This window comes from Macrobrachium nipponense, chromosome 6 (genome assembly GCF_015104395.2).
Source record: "Macrobrachium nipponense isolate FS-2020 chromosome 6, ASM1510439v2, whole genome shotgun sequence".
Taxonomy (NCBI): Eukaryota; Metazoa; Arthropoda; class Malacostraca; order Decapoda; family Palaemonidae; genus Macrobrachium; species Macrobrachium nipponense.
The window spans coordinates 74,934,835-74,950,692 of NC_061108.1; the positions used below are offsets into that span (position 1 = coordinate 74,934,835).

Genomic DNA, 15,858 nt, shown 5'->3' on the forward strand with positions numbered 1-15,858 from the left:
TAAATTTAAGGTCGAGTTCATGCCACAGTATTCACGTCTGAGCGAACAACTGGAGCCAACGAGGCTCGCGACCGTCCCTACCCTTCCAGAATGATTGGAAAATCATGAGGCAGGCAGAGTTCATGTGTGTATCGCGTGACTGAAACTTCATTCTCGTCCTTTTCAATGCTACCTCCTTCTCCTTCTGGCCTTATGTAGTCAAAATCCTTACTTTAAACACATCCATCACATTCATTTTGACATAAGAATGGATAATAGTCATAATTATCAAAATCATATTCACAAAACTACAACAGTTATTTTCTAATTTTCCTCTCCTCCAGTCTATCCCAATTTCAATTATATACTACTTTGACTTGCTTTCTACAGATATTGAGTCATATATTTATGTTCCTCAGCAATGAACACCGGAGCAAGATAAAATCCCGTTCATTTAATGTGTAACCGATATGATTTAATGTAACAGTTTTAATGTCATTGCTGAACAGAGAAATAACAAAGCCATTCTGTGTTTGGGTTTCCTGGTTGAAAAATTGAAATATATTGCTCAGATTTTCACACGAAATTTGATTCTTTGTGTAGAGATGTAAGAACGTCAATTTATTTCGATTTAGACAAATATTCTTAGGCAAATTGTTATCTCTTCCCAGCGCACACTTTTTGGGACGCGTAAAGGAGGCCTCCTGCACTTTCACTGCTGCCAAAAACTCTTTGTTCGGTCATTAACTATGACCCAGAATATGTTTAAAGAAATATTTAAAGAAACAGTGTCAAACAACTTTTCAATATTTTTTACAAATACCATCAATTTAACGAGACAACGATTGACTATCAAGTTCTCAAGTATCTTTGGGCTTGTTTAGCCCGAGTTGTAGCTCACTATCAGACTAAAATTCTTGTTCAGCGATCACTGCCATTTTGACATACTACTCTGTTAGCAAGAGGCTCCCTGTGACTAACATTTGGGTACCACCGTATAGTCAGTCATATTTCTGGCACCTGTTATTCCCGACTAATTCTAGCCTCGAGTTAAAGGAAGTAGTTTTTCAGTTACTAGCTTGATTTAAAAAACCTTGCTTCTCTTTGCTTGCCTTCTTGTTGACCATACATTCATAGATGACTCGGTTTATAACTCTTAAGACGCTCCCTCCCTTTAAGGTCGTCAAAGACAACAAGAACCAGCAGAAAAAATTAATCAGAAGCAAAGTTCCATTTTCCAATTTACATAGAAAGGCACTCTTATTATGAAACCTCTAACCAACTATGGATGGTACTTCTGATTAAAAGGCAATACATCAACACCTGCAAAATAAGAACTTTGTTTTCCCGTACTTTCAAGCCATTTAATTTCCCTAGACTCAATCTGTATGTAGGTTTTGAGAAAAATCCAAATATCATTTCTTAACCTACGGTTACCTTACCAGAAAGTTTTCTGGAAAATATGTATCCATATCTGGACATGGTTCCTTGTTTGGTTCCGATTCACCAAAATTGAATGAATATCCTTCCAGTTTCTGTCTAGTATTCCTAATATATTGAACAAAAATCGAAGCATTACAATCTTTGTCTACAGTCTGTATTCTTCCATAGACATTAAGAGTAATTTGATTAGTCCAATGCCTTGTGTCCTTCGATGGAAAATTCTTAGAAATGATCAAGCTACGTACGAAATTGGTACTGATGACATCAGTACACAAATATTCGCGGGTGAATTAAAAGAAACTAGCAAATATCTCCAAGATTTATAAAAAATTCTTATTGAGAAGATGAGTGGTACACTGAATGCTTCTTTTAACTCCAAATTCAAGACATCAAATTGTTTTCTAAACTAAATTATATTTCACAACTGAGCGAAAACAAATGAAACTTACTGGTGCGGTTTAGGCAATTAGGTCTAATTCTACACATAAGCTGTAGCTGGCTGTTGTAAGTGGTCATCAGGTTACTTTCCACTGCTATAAACTACAAGCTATCTAGCAGTATAAAGTAACCACCTTCTAAGCTAGTTAATCGTAGTATCCTCTCATATGCTGGATTGGAGAGAGAGAGAGAGAGAGAGAGAGCATGTAACGCAGACGCTTTAAACAAAACATTTCCTTCGAGAGAAATGATAAAATCATGAAATATTCCCGCAGAATAAAATAATAATATAACAATAATAATCCACATATAATAATAAAAGTTACAACAACTACCTAACACTGGAAACGGTGTAGCGAGGTTACAGATTATAATAACCAGTCGTTAAAAGAATAATGGGGCGAGTGAAGATATATTTATGAACAAGCCACCCATTATTACAAATAGCGGAGGTATCAAGTAAGATGTATTAATGGGCTTGATTACAATGGCAATATCCCAAGTCCCAACTCCGTTAAGAGTAATCGGTCAGATGGGACACACTTGTTCGTTACCACAGATATCAAAATATCAGTGATAAGGTTAACCATCCTGGGGCATATATAGGAAACCTTCTACAAGCTGTGACCAGTCGTGGACCACAAAAAACAGCGATGATGAAGGCTTTAGCGTTGATTTTTGGTGCCTTCCTTATATCTGGGGCAAGTAAGTACCTTTCTTATTATTTCATGTGGAAGTTGTATCAACGAAAACGTTAAAAGAAACTTGACCAATTATAAATTAAGGATTGTTTTTAGCCTTTTTTACTTCCACCTAAAAAAGACATGAGTACATGAAAATAATAAATTTTGATCTCATCTCCATTAATATAAAATGGAAGCTAATACCCAGATTAGATCAGCACAATATATGGTGATTAATAAAAGATAAGGTAATATGTAAGTAGGCTGTCGATAAAAATCGGGTAATATTTCAGATACCAAAGCAAGCTCACTTTATGTTCCATGTATGAACATCATTATGCGTATTATGATTAGTGCAACTCACTGAAACTCAGTCGCTTGTTTCGTCTTGCAAATCCCACCCCCCCCCCCTTTTTTTTTTCTTAAATGTCTGCGTCCTATCGTGGGAAAGGAGGTAAATGAGTGCCTTTTGGTGTCTTCATGTGGATGTATGCACCTACTAAGCTGGGCCTAGTTGCAAGCAAGACATAAAGAGTAACAGATAACAGAGAGAGAGAGAGAGAGAGAGAGAGAGAAGAGAGAGAGAGAGGATGCACTGGGCCAAAGGGGATAGCTCTATCACCGTTTGCTTGTAAAACACGTTGCTTGCTTTGATCAAAATAAGAAACCGAAGCTAGTCTCACCTTGAGAGCTAAAGAACATTGTCATATTACTGGAACAGTTTTGGTGAATCAACACTTTTGCTTTCTTTCTTTCTTTTTACGGTTACTAAGTCTTTGTGAAAAACTCGATCCAAATTTCGTCAGCTAATGCAGACCTTCCATTTTTACCATCCTCAAACATTCATATTATTAGACTATAGGACCAGGAGCACAGTAGTACTTACTAGACAGAGGTGAACAGATTGATGTAGGTGAGTTCGAAGGTCAAGAATAATATTAATTTGAATTATACTGAAACATAAAGAAGAAAAAACTGGATACAATCCATTCACTCGGTGGTTTATGCTGAGCTAGGAAGCGAACTTCTTTTCTCTCGTCATAGTAGTGCTTCTGCAGTCTATTTAGTGCATTGGAAATACCCATTTGGAAGATCTGTCTTCGAATTGGTCGAAGTTTAAAAGCTACATCTTGAATTTTCTTGAGAAAATGAAAAAGAAAAATATAGGAAAAAACGCTGGTATATTTACCGTACCTTTGGGGTTTCATTTAGTAGTTGTTAAGGGTTCATCATGTCCACTGAATATAATTAAGCAATGATTTTTTTTAATCTCTCTTGTATTTCAACTTTTAGAAAATGTTCAGGGATGAAAACATGACTTGAACGTGTTACTATTTATCTTTTACTTTATATTTCTGTTTTTTGTCATAAGAAGTTGTGTAACATATCATGATCATTGGCCAAACGATTACTAAATAATCAACCGAGTTTGTTAAAGGAATCTTCAGTAAAAGTAAAAAAAAAAAATAATAAAATATAAAACTGTTCAGAAAGCCATCAGACGAAAGCTGTATTCATATCAGACTTTAAAAATTAGAGACGATTTTACAGAATTCGCAAAAACGGAAAAGAACACTCCTTGTGGACGAGACGCATTTTGCCTGAATAACATGGAACCCGCCGAGGAGATATGCGAGTTATTGAAAGGATTAAACTGTAAACTTGATTCAGTGTCGTTACATCCATTTACAAGTTCTGCTGTTCGGTTGGATTCGTTTACTATGCATTATTCTATAGTGAATTATTCATCTCACAGAAATGTTCTCGTTGCCTTTCTCAACGGTCTCTGATAAGATTTAATGGAATGTCTCAATCCCAATACTGCAATTATACAGTGGCCATAGAATTAGAGGCTCGAATCATGACTACTAGACCTTGAGGTTCCATTTTATACGCGCACACATATACATACACACGCACGCAAGCACTTACACACACATATATGTATGTGTGTGTGTGTTTTACAAGGGCTATAGTAGATTCACATCAACCGTGCATTTGATGTCTAGGCTCGTCCCTTACGACGCTCCTGATTGGTTGTTGATAAGCCAGTCACAGGGCTAGAAACTTTCAGTCTCCACTTCTCCTGAGGGATACTTTTGACAGACGTATCCCTCAGGAGAGGTGAAACATACACCATGCCTATGTGAACTCTCTCATGAGACTGAGAGTTTCTAGCCCTGCGACTGGCTTATCAACAGCCAATCAGGAGCGTCGTAAGGGACGGGCCTAGACATCAAAGGCAAGGTTGATGTGAATCTACTATAGTACTCAGCACGACGAAACTGTAGATGGATTAGTTCGCCGTGTTTAGTAACAGCCCTTAGGGATCAAATGTTCCTAAGCGAGTTGGTCATTCCACATATTCCCTGGGGATTTCCTGAAACCCCTAATGTCAGATATTTACTGTAATATATATATATATATATATATATATATATATATATATATGTATATATATATATATAGATATATATATATATATAGATATATATATATATATATATATATATATGTGTGTGTGTGTGTGTGTGTGTGTGTGAGTGTGTGTGTGTGTATTGTCTTCACATCCCTTTATATCAAATAAAACGAGTATATCCGTTCATACTGTATATATATTTTTCTGTAGTGATAACCACTGCGTGTAGTGCAACCATCTCTCACTGAACGCATTTGTTTAGCAATATTTCTCTTTGAACGGCCCGTGTAAAGTTAGATTTCATGGCAGAATACCACTTTTGGTTCCATTTTAAAGCTGGATAGTCGAAATTTATTGCAGCATGTTCAAAAGAGGAAAAGAGCAAAATAGAAAAGCTTAAAAATCATAAAAAAATCTATAACCTTCCATAATATTGGCTAAAATTAAAGAATTATATTTTAAATGTTTTCTATCTATCTTTGCACATCTATTACAGATTATCTTGCCATAATCATTATATAGTTTTGTGCTAATTACCGTTTTAATTGATCGCAGTGCATTTTCAATAACAAAACATACAATAAGATAAAATGAAATTAAAAAAAAACTACAAAGTAAAATAGTGAGCTAAAGTTATCGAAAATAAAAGCTTTTATGCTCTATAGTAAAATATTAATAACAAAAATAAAGTATTAGCGATATACAATTTTGTTGTGCCCTGTAAAACTTGGGTCATCTCCTTTTTCATCGATACTTCGTTTATTGCTATTTTTAGCTGCCCATCGTTCACCAAAGAGCATTTCCGTAATTTTGTCTGGTATTTATCTACTGTAAGTATATGTGTATTCGATGTTAGTCTCGTTCATCGTGGCGGTAATGAATTTCAATACGCTTACTTGGATTTTAGCTACACTTATTTACATACATAAGCATTGAACTAATTTACAAATAAATGCCATTAATATAGAATAAGGGCAAAAATATTACTCTAAAAATTCGGAAAAGTGTCCAGAATATTCTGCCTTGTAGAAGACATACGTACAACATACAAACACTAAATGGTCAGATACAGATATTAGTATGTAAATCTGGTTTCAGCTTAGAAAAGTGGACACGATTTAAACATAAAGAAGGGGCATATGTAAATACAGAAACCGCTAATTAACTTGTATATTTACAAAATCGCCATAAAGGCGGCAAGTTGATATCGTAACTGATAATGAGCTGGATAACAGAAAAATATTTTTATCTTTACTATACATATGGGAATATTTGCAGACGTTAATTCGGCTGATTTCGCAATATCCCGAGTATAAGTGTTAGGCAACAGCTTAATATCTGGATTTTTGACATGTGGGTGAACATTTCTACGGGAAATGGCAGGTGCGGCCAACTCTTATCGCTCCCGGCATCCTACTTCCCTTCAAAAGGCTTAGTTGACGTTACGTGAGCAAGTAATCTATTATTACTGGAGTGAAATGGGAGCTGATGCGGTTGACGACAGACTTCGTCTTTTAAGGCCGCCCCTAACGTTCAGTTACGCCTGCGCAGTTATAATTGCACCTTAGTGTGGACAACCTGCACAGTTTTTCTGGCCTGCACAGGCGGCCTGGGTAAATAGCTCACCTCAATCGATGAGCATCAGGCCAAACGGCTGCGCATGCGCATTTCAACGTTAATGTGGTAGAAGCAACTTTTTTGGCTCAGCTAGTTGTCCGTCCGTGGACAGATAACATCTACTAATAAAGAACATTGAGCTGGGTTTTATTGCACTGAAAAGGGTTTATACCTAAAGTGAGGATATATATTGGATTTACTTGTTTTTGATAATTGATACGAATGTCAGAATAATATATATTTATAAATTTGCCATTTTTCCACAGGAAAAATAATAGTGTATATTGAAGGCTGAAAGTGACAGCACCATTCTTGAATGAGACTTTGCTTTGGCAAGTAAATCCAAAGGTATCGAACATTCTAAGCCTATGTATGTGTATTCGTTGTTATAAACCATATGTGCAAGACAGTTTTTCAATTAGAATAAATATTTATTATGACAAAATAATGTAAAATAAGATTATTCACCATGCATGTAAATCGGTTTTAAAATGAGAACAAAATAATATTTGACTTTCTGACGAAACAAAATCAAACAATATTGGGCTATGTATGTTTTTTCATTGCTTACATCTCACAGAAGTTCGCTTTGCAATGAAATTAGACTAATCAAATGAAACACAGGAAGACAGTAGTATACTAAGGATTTTCATTCATTGTAACACGTCATAAGAAAGTCAATCTCTAAACGAAAACGAATCAGTATTAACCCTTTTAATGAAATAGAAAAAAAATATTAGGCCTATATATTATGTCAACTTTGAAACGAAAGCAAACGATCATATGAACTTATTAATAAATCTTTCCATGGAACTCTTCCTTCATTCATAAAATATGCAATAAACATTATGAAAGTCCTTGGGGCCAAATTTAAACTCAACAAATTTACATGGGAGTATTTAATTCGTTTTCATCAACCACTCACCGGACGTCTTACTTGACGTTTATGAGACTTTTACGATGTCAGCAAGTCAATTACAGCCGGAGCATCGTGTGCTGACGCCATGGATGCTACGGAGGACTAAGGAAACTGCCTGTATCGTAAGTGTCGAAGAATTGCCTGCACAGTTATAACTGCGCAGTCCAACTGAACGTTAGTGGCGGGCTTTAGCTTGGCTATCGCTGTCCTGTAAGAAACGGTGGTTAATGACAGGTACATCGAATGATACTGAAAGCCGTTCCATTCAAATTGTAAATGATCTTTTGACAGCAAAAACGCCATCATCAGGATCTCGAGTAGTCAAATCCTTGACACAGGAAATTCTTGGATGTCATTCACGTCATCAGAAAACTTGACTTCTTTTCCTGTAGGTTGCGTTCAGTGTGAGGATGGCTGGGTAGAGATTCAAGGCAGCTGCTTCCGGTTTCACCAGGATGTGGCCATGCCTTGGCAAGATGCCGTCATATTCTGTCAAGACGTGGGCGCACACCTGGCAATCGTCGTAGATTCGGACGCCCATCGTAGCTTCTACGAGTACATCCTTACTTACGGTTAGTCGTGTCTCTTGGTACCGGACTGAATTAAATGTCAAATGTTGATTTCATGCTGAGTATCTATGTGACTGTCCTGTATAGCCCTTTACAAAAGATCATACATCTTGCAGTTTCACAATCAACAGCTATCTTATTAATGAACCCTTCTTTTTTTTCCTTGATATTTATTCACAGGACTTTCCGGAACCTACTGGCTAGGCGGAAGTGACTTGGCATATGAGGGAGACTGGAAATGGGCGAAAGATGAATCCAGGATCCCTCGTGGGACACCATTCTGGGCCTTACATTCATCAATTTTAGGTATATATTCTTTCTGTATATGTATATGTATATGTATATGTATGTATAGTATATGTATATGTATATGTATATGTATATGTATATGTATATGTATATGTATATATATTTACTTTGTTTTGAAATTCAAGATACTGCTGCATATAGAGGACTTACTGGTGCAATAATACTGACAACTATTCTTTTTTTATTTCTTCTCTCGTTAAGAACAACAAAATTCATAATTGTGAAACAACAAAATGCATAGTTTAGACAACATTAAATGCCCAAGTCTAGTAAATGAAAGATTAAATCAGGTCAGGAAACTAAAACAAGATCATTTGTATTCATCTCAGAATTACACAGTAAACGTGTAATAATTCACTGGAGGTAACAAGGACAAAACCAGCTACACCTGACTTCTGGTGTTATAGACTGACTGATTGATTTATAGACTTTTGACTTGCGTTCCAAACACTGTGGCAACTAAGACCATTCAGCACTGAAAGGGAGATGGACAGTGGCAAGGTTTGAAAAGTGTAACAGTAGGAAAACCTCGCAGTTGCACTATGAATCGTTACGAGAGGGTGGACAGTAAGACGGAAAAAAGAGAATATGAATGGAGGTACAGTAAATGGAATGAAAGGGGGTTGCAGCTAGGGGCCGAAGGGACGCTGCAAAGAACCTTAAGTAATGCCTATATCGCACCGCAAGAGGTGCACTGACGGCACTAACCCCCTACGAGCTTCTGGTGTTGTAAGCTATTAATCTAATATTTAAATTTACATACATCTCTCTACACACACATCCATCTGCCTGACTCTCCATATATACTATACAATATATAATATTATATATATATATATATATATATATATATATATATATATATATATATATACATATATATATATGGTGGTCAGACATACAGATGGAAGTATGGGTAAAGAGATATGTTTGAATATTAGATTAAAAGCTCAAATGAATTATGACATGTTTGCTGTGTAATTATGAGATCTATACAAATTTACTTGTTTTAGTTATCCAACCTAATTTATTCTTGCAGTTTTCAGAATTGTGCATTTTGTGTTATGAAAACTATGCATTTTGAATTTTCACAATTATGAATTTTGTTGTTCCTGGCGAAAGAAGAAAAGATAAAAACAAATCATGAGTCTTGTATCACCAGTAAATCAACTTCATGCAACAGATCAAGTCAGAGTATTGTCTTGATAATGTATACCCTGTACCCTCTTTTTCCCTAGCGTTGTCAGTCAGTATGTTGAATTTCAAAAGAAAGTAAATGTATTATAAAAGCATGAAATAGCCACAACAAACTGACTACATAGTTTGTTTTCAGTTATCACAGTACACGACATCTGAAGCATAAAAAAAAAAAACTTGGCACAACACTTCAACGATATTGAGATCTAAGTATCTATTGTTACGAACTCTCTACTCTCTCTCTCTCTCTCTCTCTCTCTCTCTCTCTCTCTCTCTCTCTCTCTCTCTCAAAGGCTGGACTCATGAACCTACTGGAGGCTCAGCGGAGAACTGCTTGGGACTGGACTCTGCTCGGAAGTATTACTTCAACGACCTTGACTGCAACTTAATCCACCACCCCATTTGCATGAAGTAAAGACTAACGACATCCACTAATAAGTTATAGTTCTCTTCAGGTGGATGGGACACTAGTGTTCACGATGTTTATTCTCTCCTCCACTCAGTTACAATCTTCTGAAGTGGAGTTCATGAATAAAAGCATATCAACTGTCTGGTTTCATTTATTCCAAATTAAGTTTATAGTCAAATTAAGAAATCTCTACATCTTCTTTCAATTAAGTTTCTCACGACATAATATCACTTTCAAATATATATAATATATATATATATATATATATATTATATTATATATAGATATATATATATATACATACATATATTCACGCTTGCTATGATTCGTTAATAATGAATTGTGAGACAATATTTTCTGTTAGTTTACTCGCATTTCGCTCTTATGTTGTAAAGAAAATTCTTGATAACCTTGATAGCTGGGGCGGGGAACTGGATTGCTTCTTCCCTTTGGTTTTTAAAAAGGTTTTAGTGTCTCATCTCTTAAGATTGAAGGTTCCATAGACGTTTATGTCGACATAATTAGTATCTTTGCAGATGAGCATAAGTTTATTAACGCAACGCGTGATCCAGAGAGCGGTATATCTGTGCTTTCCAAAGTTGCAGAAAAACTTATTTTTAAGCCATTATATAAGTATGTGGAATTCACAGGATTGTTAGCTGATAGTCAATATGCTTACAGGAAGCAGTTAGGTACTTAAGGTGCTCTTTTAGATTTGACATGCAATTTGCAAGATCGATGAGGGTATTGAGTGTAGAGCAACTCAAATAGATTTTAGTGCTGCTTTCGATTTAATGAAACATAAGGCACTTATTTATAAACTTCAGAATTTTGGAGTGGGTGGATATGTTTTAGGATTACTTCAAGATTTCTTGACAAGTAGGCAGTTGCTGGTGATTGGGACCCATAGCGAACCACGATTATGTCACGACTATTCCTTGAAGCTGATTGGTTGGAACTTGTTTCGAAAATTTGGTTAATCTGTGGTTCTTTTCATCTTTATTTATTTTGCAATGGTTGTTTTACCTTACTAAAATACGTTGTGCTGATTATCAATAGGAAACGTTATATCATCCCCGGAAATAAAATTTATCTACGCATCTTAAAAATGGCAAAAAAAAAAAAAAAAAAAAAAAAACCTGGAAAATATGAATAAAGTCAGAAGTGTTCCACGTTTCTGCAATCTCGTGTTTCGTAAATGAGGTTCACCTGAATATGAAAGTCTCTGGGAATGCCTGCGTTCAAATCGGTGCATTTGAAACTGGATAATGCTAATTGCCGTCTGATATTGTCAAGATTGTTCACCATTCTTAATTTAAACACAAAAATTTTTCTAAGAGCTGCGCATACTGGTATTTCATATAGATTTCAGGAAATTTTACTACATTTCAATAGTCTTAAAATCGATTTCATTGAAATCGTTTACCCATTCGGAGGGATGACATGCAATGACTGCACTCTACAACACTAGAATATACCTTTGTTTAACAAAAGGTTGGAGTATGATAGGCTATACAAGTCATATTGAATATAAATTGCTGAGAATGTTCTTATGGACATTATCTCCTTTCAAATAACAAGATCATAAAATATGACGTATAGGCCTATAAGTCTTTTTGTCGGTTTACGCAGCGTATGACCAGTCTAAGTGGGTCCTGCTTATGACATTTGAATTATGGGCCTATCGCATATTCAGCTGTTTCATTATGGTTCTTGTTGTGGTTATGCTTGTTTTTGTTACTGCTGTTATGGTGCCTGCAGCGTCTTCGAAAAATTTCCATATGGTATCCTATAAATAACATGCAGAATAAACATAGACCTATTCATGAAATACTGGCGTAAAGAATTATCTGCCTACTCTATTTAACTGAAATTTAGTAATTTGCTTTAATTAAAAGTAATTGGGATCGTTATGTATATAGTCTGCGTTAATATTATCCTAACCACACACACACACACACAGAGAGACTACAAGAATGCCCCCAAAACCAAGTATTCACGGGCTACTCGAAGACTGGTTTGGATCATCTCATATATTACTTTTAATCTGTCATTTATGTTTCTAATTTGTTAAGTATTTTATGATGCCTTTCTACCATAACCTTCATTTTCATAGAAATGCTACAGCAACCTTATATTTTTACTCGTCACGGTAATATAATTTGTGATCCCTTTAGTAAATATATTTTCAACATAGTTCATTGAAAGCAGTTAGATAGTTGTGTGTAAGGCTAAGATAGTCGTAAGATTTGACCATCCACGGATGTAGCATATGTGTATGTGCTCTTGCTTATACGTATACATTCCACTATATGCACATACATTATATATTGTGGAGTTGAAACTACTATACTACTTAATTGCTACTATATTTCCAACAGATGCGGTAGAAAACTATTTGCAATGAGAAATTGACGTGTAGGCCCATGCCCCGTCATTGTCTCAAAATATAGGAATTAGATGTGTAGGCCTATGCTCTGCTTCAAAATATAAGAATTTGACGTGTAGGTCTGTGCCCTGTCATTGTCCCAAGATATAAGAAATTAACGAGTAGGCTTATGCCCTGTCATTGCCTCAAAATATAAGAATTTGAAGTGTAGGCCTATGCCCTGTCATTACCTCAAAATATAATAATTTGATGTGTAGGTCTATGCCCTGTCATTGCCTAATAATATACGAAATTGGCGAGTAGGCTTATGCCCTATCATTACCTCAAAATATAAGAAATTGACGAGTAGGCCTATCGTGTCATTGCCTCAAAATATAAGAAACTGACATGTAGGCCTATATCTCAATTATATTAACACTTAACACGCAGGATTATGATGAATTAATACCCTAACATCGGAACTGGCTGCATAAGTCTATACTTCCTTTCAATTAATGTGTCCATGTCGGAACCGCTAATGTAGGCCAACACCAATTAATAAAAAAAAATAATAATAATAAAAAAGCAAGATGCACATGTATTTAGGCTGCGCATGAAAAAAAAATATGCACAGACAAAATGATCTAAGATCTTCATAATGATACATAATATATCTTTTATTGCGCAATATATCTTTTACGGAGAACACAATTGCATACTTCACAACTCAAATCTGTGGTGTCATGATTCATGTACGAAACTCAACATTACCGAACGGAGTCAAATCCGTGCTGGTAATCATTTGGACGGTTAACTAGTGTGACGTCATTCCCCTTCGGGCGATAGCCAATCACAGCGTGCAGTGGGCGGGGCTTAGTTGCAAAGCTAGCTGGACTCATAAAAAAGATGTGAGTGACCTCTCCACTGCCATTGTACATGTATGGTACAATAAAAGTACAGTGGTGCTCAAATCTAATGCGACATGATTCTTTTTGTATCGTCCAGATTCTCAGACTCAACGTGATGTTGCCAAGTAGTATTATAATTTTTTTTTCAAATGTCATACATGTTCAAAAGTTTGTGAATTCACAGCTAGCCCTATTTTCCTTATGGTTATATAAATATGATCCCTTTTATCCATTGGTATAATTCGTAATCTGTGTGATGAACTGATTTTCTTTTTTTACGCTGCTAAGTTCAAAGTGCGGTGTGATAAGGTTAGCTGTGCCAAAAATGAAAGCACACTTTACATGCCCCTCGGACTGATCAACATAACTACGTCTGCTGCTGTATGACAGTAGGCCTAATAAGCTCAACAGTTATAACAACATTTTCAACGTAGGAATATGAATTAAAACAAGTTTTCTTTGAATGTTGAAGCTTTCGATTGTGTTTAAGCTGCCTGTATGTTGCAAAATGTTTTATAGGCCTAAAAAAATAATCTACGCCATCTGAGATATAATCTGTTATTAATGAATTTATTTGTAGAGATTATGTTTTTTGATGAATACAATAGGAATATGAACAACAACCAGTTTTCTTTGAATGTTGAAGTTTTAGGCTACGTTTAAGCTGCCTATATGTTGCAAAATTATTTATAGGCTTAAAAGAATAATTAATCTAAGCCTTATGAGATGTAATGTTACTAATGTTTATATTTGTAGAGATTACCTGTTCTTTGAGGAATAAAAGATGATGATTCTGATTATATGGAGAAGATGACTATTAATCAAAATATCATAAGTATTAATATCAAGGCGTATGGAACACTTGTTTTTCAACTGGTTTAAAACATTATTTTCTTAAAAGTCCTCCACGCTTTTGGTGTATAATTTATTCTTTCATAGGTAACTTGAAGAACAAGAATGTGTTGATAACCTCATTTGCTTTTTGGCCAGAAATTGCTAATAGAGAGATGTGATTGTTAATTGTAAACTAAAGAAATCTAACACCTAGGCCTAGGAACAATATCTTGGCTTTGAACAATGAATAATTGCATAGGCGAATATTTGCTAGTATGTCATAGTTTTTTAAATATTTAAGAATTATAACAATTAATTATGTATGAAAATCCAAATATTCCTCACATATAAAGTAAGTGTTTACAAGATAATTTCACTGTCGTTACTCAGTGTAGACCTACTTATGTTATACCGGGTGGTTGTTGCACCGACACTAATGATACATACGTCACACACGCTCCCCTCACAAGTTGACACGTTGGGCGCATTCTACTTTTGCATATACATATTTTCATTTTTTTTCAGCATTGACGTGTAAAAGCAATCAAATAGGACTATTTCAAATTTTATGTTGGCTTTGGAAGCATTATTAATGTTATGACAATTTTTTTCGTTTTTTTTATTTATTTGAACTGATGCTTGATGACGACTTCATTTTGGTCAAATGCTTCAGCGATGTGTGAACGAAAGTTTTGAAAATGTTTCGGATGAAATTTGCTACACGTGACATTTTCTTACAGTTTTGAAATATATGCCAGATTTCACACTTATGAAACATATTTTGTCCATATTGTATGCAATAATCACGTTTCCGCATTGAAATAAGAGATATAAATATGGAGCATGCTAGTTGCCAGTTAGTGAATTTTGAACAAAATCCTATGGAGTCATGTCGCATGAGATTTGAGCATCACTGTACCTAGCAAATATTCTTAACCCATTGGTTGGTCATCTCTAATATCAAGAACAATGTGGACCTGATAAATAAACTAAACAATGTACAGAATAATGGTGAATCCAGGCTTGTGAGTTATGATACAGCATCACTATTCTCAAAGGTGTTTTCATTGGAATTATTAGAGAAAAAAGCTGGATATCCCATTTTCTAAGAACACTTTAATTGAACTGATTAAATTATGTGTAAAAGAATATAAATTTGTAATCAGTGGAAAATTTTACTGAAATGGAAAAAGATGGATGCCTAACCCTTTTTTGGATTGCCTCATAAGCAGAAACAGTAGTGAGTTTAAATACAGTGCTTACAGAAAACTTGCTAATATTTCTTCCTACGTACATTTTTATTCTTGTCAGAGTAGTAAGGTTTAGAAATCAGTGTTCTCACCTATTTTTTTAAGAGCATTACGTATATGTAGCCTGAATATACTGATGATGAAATAGACAACAGTAGGAATAGTGGCAAGAAATTGAAACTTCCTATAGTGTATTAGACAATGAATCATAAACGGAAAAAAAAAGTCTGCATCAAAACAAAAAAGAACTTTACAATACAAAAAATTTGCTTGTACTACCATATAATAATGATATGAAAAATATGCCCCATCTTAAGAATGTTGGTGTTAATGTCGCATTTATTAACAGAAAACAATAAAACGTACTTATAAAGGATTCTCCCGACAGCACTAAAGGGTGTGTATATAAAATTTAATGTCATTCTTGGTCAAACGGGTGAAGCTCTGGAAAAGAACAGCATAAAAAGTGAGTAAGATATGCAGAGGTGAACATTGGTATTTTTGTACACGTTAGTT

At 35.1% G+C, this 15,858-nt stretch overlaps 1 protein-coding gene across 1 annotated transcript; it reads left to right on the plus strand.

Annotated features, from left to right (window-relative positions):
* Nucleotides 1-2,445: 2,445 nt before the first annotated feature.
* On the plus strand, nt 2,446-10,120 carry LOC135216126 (perlucin-like protein). Its single transcript, XM_064251190.1, has 4 exons — nt 2,446-2,565; nt 7,891-8,070; nt 8,248-8,373; nt 9,867-10,120. The coding sequence occupies exons 1-4, from the start codon at nt 2,514-2,516 to the stop codon at nt 9,986-9,988; spliced, it is 480 nt and encodes a 159-aa protein (XP_064107260.1). The 5' UTR covers nt 2,446-2,513; the 3' UTR covers nt 9,989-10,120.
* The last annotated feature ends 5,738 nt before the right edge of the window (nt 10,121-15,858 follow it).

Bases quoted from the DNA above. Each gene is read 5' to 3' on its own strand.
- LOC135216126 (XM_064251190.1), top strand. From the start codon at position 2,514: ATGATGAAGGCTTTAGCGTTGATTTTTGGTGCCTTCCTTATATCTGGG. The intron at 8,071-8,247 runs GTTAGTCGTGTC...ATTTATTCACAG, and splicing joins CGAGTACATCCTTACTTACG to GACTTTCCGGAACCTACTGG. The intron at 8,374-9,866 runs GTATATATTCTT...TCTCTCTCAAAG, and splicing joins CTTACATTCATCAATTTTAG to GCTGGACTCATGAACCTACT.